The sequence below is a fragment of the Lotus japonicus genome, chromosome 3 (assembly GCF_012489685.1).
Source record: "Lotus japonicus ecotype B-129 chromosome 3, LjGifu_v1.2".
Classification (NCBI taxonomy): Eukaryota; Viridiplantae; Streptophyta; class Magnoliopsida; order Fabales; family Fabaceae; genus Lotus; species Lotus japonicus.
The window spans coordinates 25,003,927-25,023,248 of NC_080043.1; the positions used below are offsets into that span (position 1 = coordinate 25,003,927).

The 19,322-nt window shown below is 34.6% G+C and overlaps 1 protein-coding gene across 2 annotated transcripts; it reads left to right on the plus strand.

Annotated features, from left to right (window-relative positions):
• The first annotated feature begins 3,718 nt into the window (after nucleotides 1–3,718).
• Nucleotides 3,719–10,383, plus strand: LOC130748236 (OVARIAN TUMOR DOMAIN-containing deubiquitinating enzyme 6-like). 2 transcript variants are annotated; one of them, XM_057601416.1, is made up of 10 exons: nucleotides 3,719–3,872; nucleotides 4,057–4,120; nucleotides 4,192–5,006; nucleotides 5,529–5,690; nucleotides 6,998–7,075; nucleotides 8,789–8,867; nucleotides 8,951–9,096; nucleotides 9,351–9,416; nucleotides 9,500–9,674; nucleotides 10,017–10,383. In XM_057601416.1, exons 3-10 carry the CDS (start codon nucleotides 4,368–4,370, stop codon nucleotides 10,223–10,225), a joined length of 1,554 nt encoding a protein of 517 aa, XP_057457399.1. In that variant the 5' UTR covers nucleotides 3,719–3,872; nucleotides 4,057–4,120; nucleotides 4,192–4,367; the 3' UTR covers nucleotides 10,226–10,383. The 2 variants fall into 2 exon arrangements, with proteins under 2 accessions (XP_057457399.1, XP_057457398.1); XM_057601415.1 differs by having other exon boundaries at nucleotides 4,202–5,006.
• Nucleotides 10,384–19,322: the final 8,939 nt, after the last annotated feature.

Here is a 19,322-nt window from a genome sequence, read left to right on the forward strand (position 1 = left end):
TTACCAGCATTCATTTGAATAAGATTTGATCCACCTAAATTGGATTTTCCATTTTCCTTTGGGTCAATGGTTGAACCATAACGATTCTTGCTGGTCTTATTTACACGTTTCAATTTTACCAACACCTTCTCGACTTTGGATCCATCAATGCCCTGCACCCACCTCATTTGAATAAGTACTGACTCTTTAGATTGAGCAAAATTATAGCTTCCTTTTATAGCCACCAGGTACCACCCACACCCACCACCACCAACTCCATCGTCGCCACCGTCGCCACCACCGCCAGTACTCTTCACCACCGCCGCTACCACCTCCACTAGCACCACCACCACCCCTCCTCCAGGTAACAACCACTTCCACTGGTGTCACCTCCACTAGATAACACCGACCTCCACCACTATTGCTACCTGACCCCTCCACTATTGTGTCACCACAACCACCCAGTGTCGTGAATTTACAAAATGACAAATAAATTTTGAATTAAAAGGAGCATTTAAGCTATAAAACTAACTTTTAGTTTTTTTAAAGCTCTTATTTTAAGTTTTAACTTAAAAGTAATTTTTAAGACGGAAAAAAGTTTAATCAAACGGAACCTAAGTCTAAATTCTAAAAGAAATTCAAAGTGAGAGATCTTCATCTCAATCTAGAGATTTTCATCTCAGATGAAGCCTCTTAGGGAAATTGCAAATACGAGATCTTCGTCTCTTAGTTCTGGTCGTGTGATGCTATTTGTTGGGAAATAACACAACTAAAGAAATAAAATAAGCTAAACGACAATAAACAACAAAAGAAAATAACGTGGAAAACTTCAAAACTAGAAAAATAAATAGCGATTGTTGTCAAAACCAACGACAAGAACTATGTGAAAACTGTTACAACACATAGGTTCACTCTCGACCACCCAATAAACCCCTACTCTCCTGAGTAAATATTCATACTAAAGAGCATAACAGAATAAGTAAACACAAATGTAATCTTAGAGAGTTTCACGATGTTGGTACTTGGTATGTTATAAGGAGGAACTTGAGATCGTTATATATGGTCTTGGACTCCCACCCTTCACCATGGTGGGTAATATGAGACTTCTCCAAGATGTTTTTCTTTACTTCTTTCTTCCTTCATCAACATTAACAATGTGAAACTTACATTACAATCAACCCTAACAATATGCACTTGATTGCAAGGTTGGTCTTTAGTCTTCATCGCTTACGGTTTACACCAACATTTGTTTTGGGTAAAGATGTGGTGTCTAATTGTCACTGCAATCCACTGATCCAGGTGTAATAAAACATTTTAATTGGTTAAACGGTATAAAACTATGATGATGTCAAAATCATAATGTACAGTCACAAAAACTTGAGGAAACTCAATCCACCGTAATAACTTCACTGTAATATTCATCATGTATCAAAATATGCACAATATTGTATTATTATGTTTATATTGCGACATGATTCACATGTGCAATGGTGTTGATAAGATTAGAGTTAGAGTTAGACAGTCAGTTTAAGGATTTTAAATTCAATGCCTTCTTTTTGGGCTTTCAGGGTTGTTCACTGTACTTTCTCCTTTAGGAAGGGCTTGTAGTTTTTCTGTTTTTAGCTCTTAGCCCCGTTTGCTCATAGAAAAAAATCTAGCAAGCATATCCAATCCAATGGTTTCCCAAATAAACATGTGTGACTTTACTCGTCATAAATAAAAAATAGATAAACATACATATTCACTAGGTATTATACCCGTGCGTTGCACAGGTTTATTTACAACATTTTTTAACATTATATAATAGTGATTATAGTTTAAATCATTAAATAAATATTAAATAGTTTTTATTTTAAAATAAAAATAATAATTGTGTTTAACATTTCAATAATTTCCAAAAAAAGGACTTTTCAATAGTATTTGAGTTCACTTTGTAAATAATTAATATTACTCAAATTTAATAACTAATATTTAATAATCAGCCTTTGATCATTCTATAAATTTAATTATTTGTTTTTTAAATAATGTGAAAAATAATACAATCCATTTGAAAAAAAAAATTAAGCAATATGTTTTTAATACCATCAAAAAAGTTGATTTACCATTTTTTATACTTTTTACTGAGAAATGAATTTTTTGGGAAGGGCAATCACAATTTCCCAAACAGGTTTGCAAATGTTAAAATCGAGAAAAATAAAGTAATTTAATTTTTTTCAACTATAATAAGATATAATTAAATAGATTAAGTATTATGTAGTAAATTTATATTTATTCAACTTTGGTCATAACTTTTTTCTACTAAGCTTGCTCAAAATTGTTTTTACTAATATATAATAAGATCATAAAATTATATTAAGATTGTTTCTTCAAGTAAAACACACATATGTTATAGTTAATAGTAAATAACTTATAGCATTATTTCTAAATTTAAACTATTTTATCTAAATTATTTATTGATCACATTATATTGTCATTAATCAAGTTTAATTTTTGTTATTTTCCGCGTATGCAAATTTCAAGTCAATTTTTCAATTTAGGTAGTTGAATTACTTTTGACAATACAATTTTTTTCAGTTTTTAATTTTATTATTAATTTATTAATTACAAAGAAATTTGTTATTGATTCCTTTATTTTAATACAAACGTAGGAAGATTTTACTGCCTAATTATTTAACTAATTTTTTTATGATAATTAAATTAAAAAATAAATGACTTATGACGAATATTTTTTTGAAATATTTTGTATCTAATTAAATATTTTATTAATTTATTTTATTAACTTATATTAACCTTCCTACCTCAAATAAAAGTGTAGATTTTATATATTAGAGTGTCTTGTTTCGTTTTTTTTTTCACTCTTTTTTAGAGAACTAAAGTGTTATGTATCAGGAGTCGTTTGTCATGTTCTATTCTACCTTAAACAACAAACACGAAAATTAGTTGGTAGTTTAACAACTAATTGATTTGAAAGTTTTATTGATAAGTTTTCAGTTTTTTTTGTTACAGTAGGAAATAGATAAGTTTTTAGTTTAGTTTAATGTATATAATACAAAGCATTTTTTTTTGGTGTATTTATAACAAAATTTCAATTGAGTTGTACATTTTAGTAGTAGTTGAATAGCTAATATTTTAATTTAATTTAGTTAATCAAAGGAAAATTTTAATACAAAGGGTCAAAGTAACTTTTACATTTTAGTACGTAGTGTAAAAAATAGTAAAGTTTTATTTGTTATTTTTTAAAAAATCCTCAACTTATGATGAATAATTATTATTAAATTAATTTTAATTTTAAGTTTAATATATAACAAATTAGAAAGTTTTACTATTAGAAAGAAGTATAAAAGATTAATATTAACTATCTAATATTGTTATTAATGTAAAGTTAGTCAATTTCAAATATTATTACTATTTTTCCCTCATTTGTAATTAATAATTTAAATTTAAATAATAATTAATAATTAATTTAAAATATGAGAAATTTAAAAATTTAACCATTACTAATTAATAATTAATAATTAATAATAAGGGGATGTATATTGAAAGTTAAATAGAAATTTGTTTAACTTCATTGTTTAATCATTAATGCATTTAATACTTTTTGCTCAAGTGAGCTTTACATATATATATATAGATTCATTATTGTCACTGAAAACTGGAAAACAATACTGATAAAGGTGGCACGTGCCATGAGTTGTACTAACTCGCCGCGTGTCGTCGGAGAAGGATTTGAGTCACGTGCCACTCTCTTTCTTTCATTTCACCGTTGAAAGCAAACTTGTCATCTTCGTTTTCTTTCTCTCTCAACATTCCAATCTTCCTCTCTCAGTTTTCTCTCAATCAAACAAAACCCTAATTTCCTCTCTTTCGAACCATTCCTACTCTCATTCTTTCAGGTTCAACTTCATCAACTCTCTCTCTCTCTCTCAATCTTCCTCTGTGTGAATCTGTATAATTCGAATTGCAATTTTGTGTTTCTTTTGTGTTTTTAGTCTTATTGATTGATGTAATTTGAAATTGATTGTTCTTGAAAACGATGGTTGCATTGAATTTTGATGGTGGTGGTTTTGGGTGGTGCAGGTCGCGCTCGCGGAGGAGGCGGAGGAGGAGATCATTTTCCGGCGGTGGAGAACAATCACTCTTGGTAAATTCGACTTCTCAAAGAAGGTTTTGTTGGTTTAACGTTGAAGCTCTGGGTCTGATGAGAATTATTAGGGGAATGCAGAGATCGTTTTGCTGCGAGGATCTCAACATCAACAACAACAAGATCAAGAACAACAAGAAGAAATCGTCCAGCCAAGGTATCATTGGCATCACTGCGCCCAAGGCCAGAACACGCGACAAACGGTTGAGGGGTAGGGTTTAAGGTCAGCTGAGGAGATTGCTGTATCATGACTCGAATCTTGGTTCAGCGCGGTTCCTCTGGTGGTGGTTCTTCTTCGAACCAGAATTTGAGCCGCTCTCCGGCTCCGGTTGCCAAAGATGAGGAATGTGGAGAGGAGGTGCCTGGTGGACAAGTTGCTGTTGGTGATGAGATTCTGGAGTTTGCTGGGAGTAGTGACTGTAATAGGGCTAAGAGTGATGAAGTTTTGATGGAGAGTCTTGATCTTGAGCCGAATGAGAGCACCCCATTAGGCGATGATGAGGTTACTGATGCCGGCGGCAAAGATGTTAAGGAAGATGTTGCGGATGGACAAGAATTGGCGAGAGGGTTCAGTGGAGAAAGGACAGTGTTGGAGAATGAGGGTTTGGTTGGGGATTCGCCCATCGTTGCTGGTGGTAGTTCACATCCGCCACCTCCTCCTGTTCCACCTCCTAAGCCTTCAGCCACTAACTTAAATTCGAGGAGAAATGTTTCAGGGACTTCAAATGTAGGATCACCAAGGAGAGCTTCTCAATGGCCTGTTGTTTCTGCTAGGACTTCACCTGCTGGGTCTCGGCCTTCCTCCCCCAGGGCTCATAATGAAAGTGAGGGGTACAATAGTGCTGACGAACAGAATCCATGCTTGGTGTCCTCTTATGGTGATTTGGTGAGTTGATGATTGTACCACTCTAATTATGTTATGGTTCTTTAGTTTCAGTTAGATGATTGCATAATTAGACAAAGCGGCGATGCTTCAAATTTTCCGGTACTTGATTCTTTTAGTTAGGGTATCATTATATTTATGGCTTGATTCTAGGAAAATACTTGTTAAGTTGTTAGGAATAAGGTGGACAATTTGGTACTTATCCGCATGCTATAAGAGAAGAACCACGGTAATGAAGTTACATCTAAGTTCTTAACTATATTTGTAAACATTCCTCTATAATTTTTTTCCAGTTATGACACAAATCACTTGCATGTTGCATTCATTACGGCATAGTTATGAGTTATGACAAAGCTGTCTGTTAGGTTCCTATATGGGGAAGTATATGTTTGTTTGATTGTATCTTAATTGCTTGAAGATGTTGTAATGCAGTGTTGCTTTTAATTTAATAATGCAACTTTGTTGCTTGATGGCCTTCACTGGGACAATCGTCATATTTTGAAATGATATTTACATCTATTTCAGGAAAGAGAGCGACAGTTTGAAATTGATATCAGAAGGGCAAAAGGCTATGAAGTAAAAAGAATGATGGAGGATGGAAATTGCCTTTTCCGTGCTGTTGCAGACCAGGTGTATGGGGACTCTGAATTGTATGATTTGGTCAGACAGATGTGCATAGATTATATGGTATGGACTATGAGTATGTCGTACTATATATGCATTCCCCCCCCCCCCCCCCCCCAAAATATCCACATCTCTGCTCTAGTTGATCACAATATAAAATGGACTTCATTTGGTTAGGAGCTAGTTATTTTTATGCGATACTGATTTGATCTGTTTCTATTTAATTGTCTTTTGACAAAAGGATGGAACCTTAAAGGTCTCAATTCTCAGATAGGCTTAGTATTTGTAATTTTCAATCAATTATTGACATTGGTTCTACCAGTTGAGGAATGCTTGGTTTGGGGTTTTTTAAACTGGACTTTACAATTACAGACTTACAGTAAGCGATGTAAGAACACTTGTTTCAAGGTATAGAGATTAATCGTAGGGTGTAGAAGGTCTTTATCGTGTGTAGGCTTCACTATGTGCATGCTGGAATTCCTGGGCAGTATAAAATTTTACTATGATTCTAGCTATCTTTTGGGGCAAACTCAGATGTTATGGTTTTGAAAATGGGTTGGTTTTATTTTCGAAGATATAGGATTAGAAGATACTCCCTCCGTTCCTATATATAAGTCACAAATAACTAATTCTCTTAGATTAAGAAAAGTAGTTATTAGTAATAAATTTGTAAAAAAAATGATTTACTTTCCTAGATTACCCTTATTTACTTTCCTATGATTTTCTCTCTCCAAGTTAATACTTCTAAAGTTTATCATCTCTTTCATATTAACTATGAGGGTGAACTTGGAAAAAATTATTTAATGCTTCCTAGATATTAGAAAGTGACTTATATTTTGTAACAAAATTTTTTCAAAAAATGTGACTTATAATAGGGAACGGAGGGAGTAAGAGCAAAGGACTTCAATTTTGCTATCAAAAGTAATGTGGCAAATTGAAATATGAAGAATGTTGGAGAAACTGAGAAGGGCAAATTTTAAACACTCACTTGTATAGAGTATTCTACCCTAGTAGAGGCTGATTAATTCAGAGCCAATGGTTTGAAGGAAGTATTTTCTTAAAAACAAAAAAGATGCCAGTAACTGGGCTGGCCAATTTGTATTTGCTCATTTTAGTTGAAGTCCCTTAATTTCTCACTTCTGCTTTGTTAGCAGTTTGCACCATACTATTCTAGTTTTGCTTTTTATTCATTCTCTCTGATTCTATTAAATTATTGTTTGTGAATGAAATTAACCTCCTATCATGGTCCGATTCTATGATCTTCCATTTTTGCCATATAAATGCAACTTCCTGGATTTTTCTTGCTCACATGCTTTGCTTGCAGTTTGGTTGAGCTTCAGAATAAGTGTTACTGGTTTTTTTGTCTTCAGGAGCGTGAGAGGGACCACTTTTCTCAATTTATAACAGAAGGTTTCACATCATACTGTAAGAGAAAGAGAAGAGATAAGGTATGCCTCGATACAGTTTTTTTGGTTTTTGTTTTTGTTTTTTGCCGTTTCTTGACACTAACTAATACCAAGTTTCCAACAACATTTGGTTTTTAGGCTTCTTAAACAAACACACCATTTTTTTCCTATGGGCTGTATTGTTCTGCGAATTACTTCTGGAACAGTTTCGGGTGAAATTTTCCACTAATGTTTTCAAAACTGGTGCTTCAGCACTTACTAATGGGTAGTTGAAAATTAATGTAGACTTTAATTAACAAAAACAACAACTAAGCCTTCCCCCACTTGGTGGTATTGGCTATATGTGGATCACATGATGCCATAATGCATTATCATGTATAATGCTAAAGAATAGACAATTTACCTCTACATCTCTCTTGATGGTTTGCATTAGCTTTCCTTGATTTCCTTAATTCAACTATCTGACTATCCTCCATCTCCTCCATGCATTGAAGACTTTAACATGTCAAGTAATCTAAATGTGGGTTCTAATTGTTCACTTATCCCAGCCCTTTTTCTTTCTTACCATATTGGTTTTGATAAGTTATCTGTCTTGTGATTCTTAATTTGGTTATCATTTTCTCTACCGGCTCCCTACTTCTAGTTCCAAATTTTCAATGGGAGACCCCCCCCCCCCCCCAAAGTTTGTTTGTGTCAAAATATCATGGATTTTACTTTTTTCTCTAAGATGTTTTGGCAAGCTCATTTTACTTTAGCTTGCTAATTCTTTCATGAACGATAACAAGTTTTGTCATGAGGGACTGGATGTTAAAGTCTATAATACATCTGGGCCTCTCTTGCAGGAAATCATATCATCATTCTCATTACTAAGGGAATTATATGCATCCTTGTTATTAATTAAATAGTCAATTGAATTGGTCGGGATCTAGGCATGGTTCTTTGGTGTTCAGTTTAGGGGCAGTTGCTGTAAATTTTAATCACTTGTAGTTAGTAATAAATAGTTTGGCTCTGTATCCATACCATAAATTTTATTTGAAATCTTACATGACAATCTCTTCAGTCTCTTGGTGCTTCACGTACTCTATCTACCATTTTTGTAAAGTAATTATGTAAATGTACTGCTTACTTTATTCCTAAAATGATATATATTGGTTGAAGTAAAGCCTTGTGTTGGTCTTTTAAACATGGTGAAGTTATGATGTGGGCAGTAATGAATACTAGCATTAACTGGTTTTTTATTGGATAGATGCATTAAAATGCATAGAAATAACCCATTTGATATGTTTGAGAGCTAAAACATGCGTTTTTTAAATGATAATGCTTGTGTTGCACAGTTATCTGATTTATAAATTGTAATATCTAAGATGAAAATCCAATTATTGGTACCCAGTGGACATGTTACCCTCTCTTGATCTCTAATGTCTTCCACAAATTTCATGGTCGATTTGTCTCCTTTATAGTAATTATTCACTTTAAATGGAAAAGTAAGAGATCTCAACTATTTATGGAAAACATCAACTGATGTCTGCTGGTATTACGTGTAAATGCATGACAGCATGAGTCATGACAAACTACAAATTTTCTCACTGATGATTGAGCTTTTACCCTTCCTCTTTCCCTTTACAGGAGTCAAGTTATTGTATTAAATTATTCCTTTTTTCATGAATGCTACATGCAGTTTTAGTCAATCTGAAATTGTTGTATGGTACTTTAACATTCTGATTTAGACGTAAATGTTCTTGCCCTGCTTGGCAGGTCTATGGTAACAATGTTGAGATCCAAGCCATGTCTGAAATGTATAATCGTCCTATTCATATATACTCCTACTCTACAGGTATAGCTTCTGTCTAAATTTACTTCTTGTGATTGTTGTTAGTTATTTACTATTTAATTTAACAACATCGTTTATTGACGCAGAACCTATCAATACATTTCATGGAGGCTATAACACTGATACACCACCAGTACGGCTAAGTTATCATCATGGGAATCATTACAACTCCCTCGTTGATCCACGCCGCCCAACAATTGGTGCAGGACTTGGGTTTAGCAGTCTCCGTGGGGTGAGTGCTTTGTTATTATTGCATGAATTGCTGACACTCTTTTTTTCACTTCACCTTCTGATGAAATGTCAAGAATATAGCTTTATCTTCCAACTGTAAAAAAAAACGTCAAATTGAATTATGCATTGAATCTTTGTAGAAAACCTCAAGATTTAAGAAACATCTAGGAACCCTGTAACTTGTAAATTGAATCATTATTAAATGGAATATTTAGTTGAATAATGGTTGATGGTATGCTTTTATTTACAATGCAGGCGAATGTTGACAGAGATCAAGTCAAGGCTGCTATTAAAGCTCAGCAAGACCAACAGATCGATAATGCAAGTACTTCAAATTGTTAACAGGTTGAACACTTTTTTTTAATGAGGCTGGTGACCTGAGTTTTTTCAACTTCTTTCAACAGGCACTTTTAGCTGAGGGACGGTTTTACTCTGATCTTGAGCTCACAGAGAAGGAAATTGAACGTGCCGTGATTGAAGCTTCTCGGGCTGAGTATATTGCTAATGATACATTTAAGCACCAACTTGGTTATAAAGAATCCTCTACATCAAATGCTGAGCCATCGTCTTCTGGAGCAAGTAAGTTTATCCCCTCAAACAAGCTGGTCTACTTGGTTGAAAAATCAAAAGTAGTAATTTTTTTTAGTTCTCTTGGTTGCAACGGCATTAATGCCTGGAAGTCTGAGACTATGAAATCAATTAGAGTAGCAACAACGGCACAACACAAGTCTTATCCTTCCAAGTGAGGGCGGCTATATAGATCACGCCATGTCATTGTGCTCAGTCAAAAACCAAATTTTGTGGGATATTATTGACCATGAGTATAACTGAAGTAGTTTAAGAAATTTTCCTCCCCACCCCCTTTCCCTTAAAATTTTGCTTGGAATGCACAAGTTAACTGTGTATTGATGCTGAGTGCAGGATCATCAGGTAGGGATCCGAAGATGGAACCCGTGAAGGAGAATGATTCTGGTCTTAGCTGGAGTATGCAGATGGTGCTATCAATGGGATTCAGTTACCTACAAGCGATTGAGGCCTACAGCATATTTGGGGATGATGTTGATTCTATGATTTGTTACCTGTTGGAAACTGGCAGTAGCAGCAGACGGAAAGGAAAGGCCACTGAATAATTAGAGATCGAGTGTAATAAAAAGTCTTAGAACTTTAGTTTTCAATTGTCTTATATATATCAAATAAATCTCCTGTATAATTCACTCTAGTTTTTATTTCGGATCTCGCATCTTTATCAAGGTAATGGGGGAAAAACGGAAAAAGACTATTGAGATAAGTAGCAAGACGCGTACTTTGAGTTTTAGCGAGAAAACGAAGTGAGTACTTTGAGTTTTAGCGAGAAAACGAAGTGAGAGACTAAACAAACCGGTTCGTTCGTCTTTGCTAAATAAGATCATTGCAAATGCAATACTTTTCAAGGGCCAAATTTAGATGCACTCGTTAAACAATCATTGATTAATTTGTGTTTACTGACTAATATATACTCAATCATTAGGGTACTACACTCAACTTTGGCGATTCTTTCACCATTCTGGTGAATATTTTACTAGAATATATTTTATTAGATCGTAGTTTGAAGGAAGGTGATAGCACACGTACCTTATTTTTAGTGGGTAATTAGCCATTTCATCCATATACTTGTTTACTTTGGAATCTATTTATCTATTGTGTGAATTTTTTTAGTTGCCACTTCTCATTGAATCTATTTCTATGTCATCATTACAAATGAGGGTAGATGGCTTGGTGTGGCTGTTAAAAGTTAAAACGGATAGCTCCCTAGTAAAATATCATGTACAATAAATAATTATGACATATCAACACTTTTAAACAGCGTTAGATGTTGGCCAAACATCTATAAGCATTGATAAGAGACAAATCTAATCTCAACAATAGTCGAAATTAACCTCATAAGTTTGGATTAGACATTGACAATTAAGAAACAAGGTCCTCCTAAGATTAGCAACAGAAAATAATGTGAAGGAGAAAGTAGAGGGATTTCATCTGATTTTGATTTGAATCCTCTCTATCATAGCCTCCTCCGAGAGTCTTCAACTTGAATCTTCAGAGAGAATTCAAAAAATGAGTCAAAAAAGTTAAAATTTGCACCTAAATACAAATATATATAGTTATGTCATATATGTAATGTGCACGACAAAGTCCCTTCTCCCATAGAAGGCTTCTGCGTCCGTGGTTACATGTATTTTGCATGTAGCTGCATCTTTTTTTTTTCATATATGAATTTAGAATTCACAAACTTCTTCCAAGACTTTGGTAACCATTTAAGATCGTCATGGTAGGCTTAGCCAAATAAAGTACGTTTTAGATGTATTGAACGAAATGGGAATGCAGGCCAAGAAATTTTTTAATGGAGCAAAATTGCAACCTAAAGGGAGACAACAATGTTGCGATCATAGATGCTAAGAGAAATAGAAGTGTGGTGAAATATTTATTGGATTGGAAAATGAAGTCTATGGAGATGGATTGTTATTTTATATGTGAAAGAATTCAATCAAAGGACATCATGTGTATGAAGATTTGAAATATGTCTAACCCATGGATCTACTCCTGAAACCATTAGGCAATGGAAAGTTCAAGTAGAGGCTAAGTTTGAGCATTGTGAACTTTTATGTGCCAAGTGCCAACTTGAGGAAGAGTGTTACCATTAAATGGGGGATTATGCGATACATTATACTTGTATACATGTAATTATTAATCTAAATCCTTAATCAATCATCTTCATTTTCCTCCCAAAAATTCTTCAATGACCCAGAATTTCATCTCCGTCAAAAAGGAAAAGGGGGAAAAACAAATGAGGGAGGGCACACAACATTCTAAAACGTTAAAAGAAAGAAGATATAAAAAATTGAAAAAAAAAAGTTTTAAAAAAAATTCCACAGCCAGGATTCGAACCCGGAATTCCAAGGGGGTGACCCAACTTTGAAGCCAGACTTCGGTGTTGAGCCAAATATGCAAATTGGGTTGCTACTGCGGATTCGGTGTTAGTTTAATGGAAAATAATAATTATATAGAATGACTTTTTTTTTTATTTTTTGATAAAAAATTATATAGAATGACTTTGATGTCAGTTATAATAATAAGTAATATATATTTATTTGGTAAGAGGTGAATAGCTTTGCCATTTCTTAATTTATTTTGTATTCCTTGTTCGTGATTATTTTATTTTATATTTTTTTTCAAAATATTTTTAATTCGTGTAAAATTTGTTACTATTAGTTTAAAATTTATTTAGTCTGTTTAGAAAGTAATTAATTTTATATTGTATTAAATTTCGAATTTATACAACAACAATTATAATGTTTTCCATTGTTCGATGGTGAGTTTAGAAAAATCTAATTATGTATCTAGCATATAATTATGTATCTAGTGAATGGAAGTCAACCTCTTACTTAGTGAAAAGATGGCGGGATGATAAATTAGCATACAAACTATCAAATGTGGTAACATATTGATTAACACAGGGAAAAAAATGTTAAAGCTTAAGGATGATTACTTATCTAAATTATGCAAGGTATATATTGAATATAATTACTCTAGTGTTAGGTTAAAAATAACTCAAATAATGAACGAGATACTTGATTGTCTAAAAACAAGTGGGACTAGGCAATCCAATAATTGAATTTAGTTATTCAATAGTATTGATCTTACGCCATGCACAGATAAAATAAAAGTACTTTGTCGACATACATTTTTTTTGGGTACAATGCCTAAAAGAAAACAAAAACCTATGGTCTCACAAAGGAGACACCCACGCATCCGCTTGCAACAACGCACTTAATCCCACCAACGGGATCTCTGAAACCACAAGAGCCTCATCATGCTCCGCCCCATGCTTTGCCAACAAATCCGTACAGGCATTACCCTCACCTAAGTATGACGAAGCTTCACAACCCAGTCTCTACACAAAAGATCTTTACTGTCTCACACTAAAGATGCAAAGAGATGGCACGAAGAAGGCACATATTTAACAAGGGACACAACATCCAGCGAGTCTGATTGACACTCCACCTTGCGATAACCCCGTTCCCAAGCTAGAGAAAGACCATAGTAGAGGCCAAGTAACTCCAGCGGCAAAATGCATATGTCATTGAAGTACCTGTAGAAGCCCCCTAGCCACTTGTTGTCATCACCCCAAAAGCACCCCCCCCAAAGCCACCACGCCGCGGATTCCCCCGAACACTACCATAGACGTTCAACAAACACAATTCGACAATTCCACTGTCCATTTAACCATCCTTGGAGCCGACTGATGCAGATCAATATGAACAACGAAGGCGCGATCAATATCGTGAGCCATGTCTGAAACGTTCGCAACCAACAACTGCATCAGAATCACCTTCCCTTCAAAGCACCAAACATTCCGAGCCCTCCAAAACCACCACAACGTCGCCATAACCCATTGATTCACCTCCTTCAACAGACCCTGGAGCCACCCTTTTGCATCACCAGCCGCGAACAGGGCACCATAGATATCGAAGCCCATGGCTTGTCAGATTCCTCTCACCTGCGTGCAATCACGCAGGCAGTGAAGCACAGACTCCACACCACCATTACAAACCACACAATCAACACTCATGCCCATTCCTCTCTTGTGCCTGCAAGCATTTGTAGGCAAAGCTTCCTACAAATAGAGTGCATTTAAACGGAACCTTCAAGCGCCATATCCAGCTCCAAGCACCCTCCTCAGAGCAAGCTCAGCATCCTGTCCACTATTCTGCCGCAATATCCAGTCACCCAGAAGCAGTAGAATAAATACCAGAAATATGACCACTCTATCTCACACCATCACCAACATGAGAATTAAAGCGCACTTGTAATCCGTTAATACACTCAGCGATAGGCCCCGAAATTGCAGTCCATAACCGCTCCAACCGCCACACCCCATTCTCCCAAACATCTTTCACCCGGAGCTCTACATCATGAATATCAACATAGGGTGCAACTTGGCACATAGGGAACAGAGTACACCACGACACAGTCCAGAAAGAGGTTAATCCATTCTCAACTTTAAACTCAAAACCTGTTAGCAAAACATTTCGCGCCTTCAGGAAAGCTCTCCAAACCAGAGAACCAATATTGTCATGCGCCGCAAGAAAAGAACCAGAAGGAAAATAATTTTCTTTTTGAATATGAACCCACAACTTGTCCTGTTGAGAGATCATCTGCCAAACCTGCTTCCCCAATAATGCAACATTATGGTCTCTAGCTTTCCTTTGCCGGCATACATAAGACATTTCTAGTACCTTTTTTTCTAATTTGTTATACTTTGAATCAATATACCATAATCATTTTAATATTCCAGATGTATATATGAAAAAAACATAAAATACAGATTTTTCGAGTAAATTTCCAAATCAATCATTTAAAACTATTTTAATCAATTTTTTATGGTATAATTGATATCACTTTGAACGTAAGATATTACATTCAATTTTTTTATACAAAAAATAATCATAATTATTATCTTAATGGTAGAAAAATCACAATTGACTTTTATTAATTATTTTAATGCCATTTAAAATCATTAAATGTCAAGTTAATACAGAAGTTAATTTTGAAAAAAGTCGTGATTTTTGTTAATTATTCTAATTTCATTAATAACTATTAAATTAAATATTAATACATTAATTATTTTCAAAAATATGAAATTATTTAATATTTAAATTGCTATAAAATTATAAAATGTAAATATGACATCATCTACCCACTAATTATAATATAAGAGAGAAAACCTATAAAGAAAGAAATAGAATGAGGGGGTTACACTTGTCGGAGTACCACTTTTTTTATGTTTTTAACTTATAAATTCATGGTATAAAGTTAAGATAAATGAATTGATAAAATTTTGCGAAAAAAAAAGGACCATTAATTAGACAGATCAACAGGGGCATCACAACATCATGCAAAAAAAAAAATGGAAGTCTAAATATATTAATTATAATAAAGAGGCTAAGCTCGAGAATAGAGCTGTGAGAATAATAAAAACAAAATCCTCAATCATCCACAAAAATACACAAAACATTTAACCACCCTAATAAATATTCTCTCTATTCCTATATATAAGTCACAAATAATTAATTCTTTTAGATTAAGAAAAGTAGTTACTATTAATAAATTTGTAAAGAAAATAATTTACTTTCCTAGATTACTCATATTTAGTTTCCTATTATTTTCTTTCTCCAAGTTAATACTTCTAAAGTTTATCATCTATTTCATATTAAATATGAGGGTGAAATTGGAAAAAATTATTTAATGCTTCATAGATATTAGAAAGTGACTTATATTTTGTAACAATTTTTTTTTAAAAAAAGTGACTTATAATAGGGAACGGAGGAAGTATAAACAAAAGAACATCCCTAAAAATAGAGAAAAACCAACGGAAGCAACACCTGAGACCTAAACCAGCACCAAAGACAACACCAAGAGCAATATCGTCACTTAGGCCGGCCACCACTCCTCAATTTTCTGTGCCAATCCACAAGCATGTCAACCATCCACGCCTTCTTGGCTTGCGTCAGTAACGACCACCTTGAGTGCTCCCTGAACCCAGCGAAGCAAGACGAACCGAGGGCACGATCGCGCTCGAGGAGGGACCTCCACCATCAACCGCAACCGATCCCACACAAGTTATTAAGGGCACTTGACGGGGCTTACGACTTCTCTTGATCTTTTTGGACGCCCTCTCCTACGAGGAAGAGAAACATCAAGAACAGAGATATCCAAGGATGACGCAACCAAACCAACGACTACATCAAAGAGTTGATGTTGAACAGAGGCATTCAAGGACGGCACGACCAAGCCAACGGCCACATCAAAGAGTTGATGTTGAGCGACCGCACCATATTCGAACGAGACCTGACTCTCAGGCCTAGAGAGAGAAATCGAGCACATCATCAGCAACACTAGGATGAACCGAGTCAAGCTTGTGGGATCCCACACCAGCCGCTTCAGTTGGATGAAGAAGAGAACAAAAAGGTAATAAATCAAACAGAAAACGTCCAAGAAAAGCATCCATCAAGGAGATATTCAGGGAAGATCTCATAAAAGACAAAGGGAACCGACTGTCAAAAGACAGAGCCATAATAACCTTCCCTTCTCTAAAGACGAGGCTACGCAAGAGATTTAGTCACGCAGTTCGGCCTAATTGCCTACGTGTGCGATTATAGAGCAACTATAGTTCTATTTATTGATTCGTTATGAATACAATAATTAGGGTTTCAATGTTACAAGCATATATAGGGATAATAATATTCAGATTACAATAATACCCCTAAACTGTATCGCGAGGGATACACCCCCACACTCTAATAGCCCCCAACAACAGTTGGGCCAAAACGCAAGGGCAAGGGTTGTGGTCGCGCCGCTCTGTGGCCCACGACCCTTTGCCCACTTGATATTGCCTATGAGTCATACTCAACAGTTTACTAAAACATCACCCACAGAGTTATCGTTAAAGACAATTCCTCTAATACGTACCCAACTGATTAATACTTGAAGAAACTGACCAGGCTTGTGAAGGACCAACTTCCAACCTGCCAAAATTTGATGCTGTAATTAATAAGCCATAAAATAGAGATATCATCACCCAGTTTTTCATTTTACTGTTTCAGATCAAAACATTAAATCCATCAGCACCAGGGACGGAACTAGGTTGTAAGCATTTGGGGCGCTGGCCCCTGTGCTCATACAAGTTAATATATGTGTATACCATAGTAAAATCTATATTCGCCCCCCACCCCCTATATAGTGTAATATACTACACAGCCTCTAGCACTTTTAAGAAATGAGAAAACCTTACTTTTCCACCACCACTTCCTATTATTAGTGGAATAATGTTTTGTAAAGCTTACTCTTTTTATTTGAACATAATATATAATGGTTTGTACACACTTACATTAAGAGTATGATAGAAGGAGAAGATAGGTAAATAAAAAGTGTTATTTGATGTGATAGAAAATGTAGAGATATAAAAAGAGAAATAAATTAAAAAGAGATGAAAGAGAAGTGTGAATAAATTATTACTCTTTTTAGTTAGATAAAAAAAATTATAGTTATAATATCACAGCAATATTGCTTTCCTGCCTGTATGCCAAAAATTACAATTTTCAAATAACTCTATACAATGTCAATATTAACAACATCCCTACTATTCAAAAAAAAAAAAAACATCCCTACCACCAGACAACATCTTTACTCATTTTATACTAATATACATACAAAATAAATATATTAGGGAAGTAATATATTTACACATAGAAATAAAAGAGGAAGAAGACAAATATAGAAAGAAGAAAACAGTGAAAATGATACCGAAAAATAAAATATAAAATTAGTTATTGTTAAAAAGAATATTTTAATAATTACTCCAATTAATTTTGGGACATATGATGATAATTGAATCTAATTTTACAGGAATGCTAATAGTATAAGTTAGATATTGTAATTTCTATTTAGCATGTGTTAAATTTTCGCCCCCTTAAATAATTTTTTCTAGTTCCGTCCCTGATCAGCACCCTCTAAAAAATCCAGAAATCATCAGAACAATAGTTAGGAACAAAAAAAAAGAATCATCTAAATACATGTATCTTCTACAGTCTGAGTTTAAACAAAAAAGTAAAATAAGAAATGACAAGTTGGTGGGTTACCAATGAGCAATGGGTAAATTTCTCAAATTTACAGATAATTATTTATATCAGATGACCGGGGATGCTTAAACTCCTTCCTCCAGCTTGTGTAATCTGAGCATCAATATGCATATGAGTAAAAAATTCAGCTGAGTGCTTAGTGGAGTGCTTGAGTCCACTGTATATAAGCATGATCATATTCATGCGAACAAAAGAATCCATTGATGTGCACAGCATCCCAAATAAGTGTATGAGAAGAGCCTCAGCCTGCTTTGTATAACACCCCATTTTCCGATTAGTATAATATTTAGTAATTTATTTTAATTATTATTAGGTTATATAGTGATTCGAATAAATAGGTGATTTTACTATATAATAAGGTGATTATGAGATTTTATTATATAATAAGGCGATTAAGTGATTTTATTAGATAATTAAGTGAATAGTTGGGAGTGGAGTCCATTATAAGACTATTTTAGGGTTAGGAGTGAAATAGAAAGAGAGAAATCAGAATTTGAGAATTGGAGGAGTTAGCAGAGCAGAAGAAAAGAAGCGAGAGAAAGGGAGAAAAGAGAAGAAAACCTAGAATTTGATCTTCAAGAGGTAAGGGTTTGAATTCATGTTCTCTGGATTGGTATGATAGTGGATAATGATAGAAAGCTTGATTTAGGAACCCTAGGATGCAATTTTTTTCTAAACTGAAGGTGGATTGTTGAATTTAGGGTTATGAATTGTGGGTGGAAGAGAGGAGGTTGCGCGCCGCACATGAGGCTGCGGGAAATTTTGCGAGCTCTTGAACCCTATTTCGAGGATTGTTAATGACCGAATTTGAAGAAGTAGTCTTCATAAAAGATGTAGCCCTTTCTGTTATAAAATTTTTGCCGCTGGTTTCACGTCATTCTGATGTCTGTAGCTCGAGTTATATGCGTTTTAGTGAAGATAGGTTAAGCTGTCTCGTTTCTCACGAACTTCTCTTAGTGTTAGATTTTTCCTGAATTGTGTACTTCGAATTTCAACTTGAAAATTTACAGGGATTTACAAAACGTGTGTAGGGAACCATGATAAAAATATTTGATTTTTCTGAGTGTATTTGAGGTATTTAAAAATCCGCCTAGGTTGCTGTGCAGTTTATAACCGTTTTGAATAAAATGAGTCATTTTAGGTGTAAATGTTGTTTTCGAAAAAAGATGTGGTGCGCGCGCGTGGTGATGCGCAAGGCGCGGTGGCGCGTGGCCATGGCGAGGGTTGCGCGCGAGGGAGGTGACGCATGTAGGTAGTGGTGCGCGCGGTAGCATTTGCTTGTATCTAGCACTTACATCAGGGGAAATTAAATACAAGTTGACTTTTGATTTTTCTCAATCCTTAGAGGTAGCTTCTTTTCAGAATGTTTTCTCCATTCTTATAGATCTTTTATACCTTTCACTTTAACTTTCTGCCTTTTTTATATTTAAAAAATCATGAAAAGGGACGGGAGGTCATTGAAGGGTGGCATAAGGATTCAAGCTGTTTTCAGTGTTAGATAAGTGAGGAAGCGGATCTCTAGCTCTTATATGAGGTATCCTTGTGATAGATT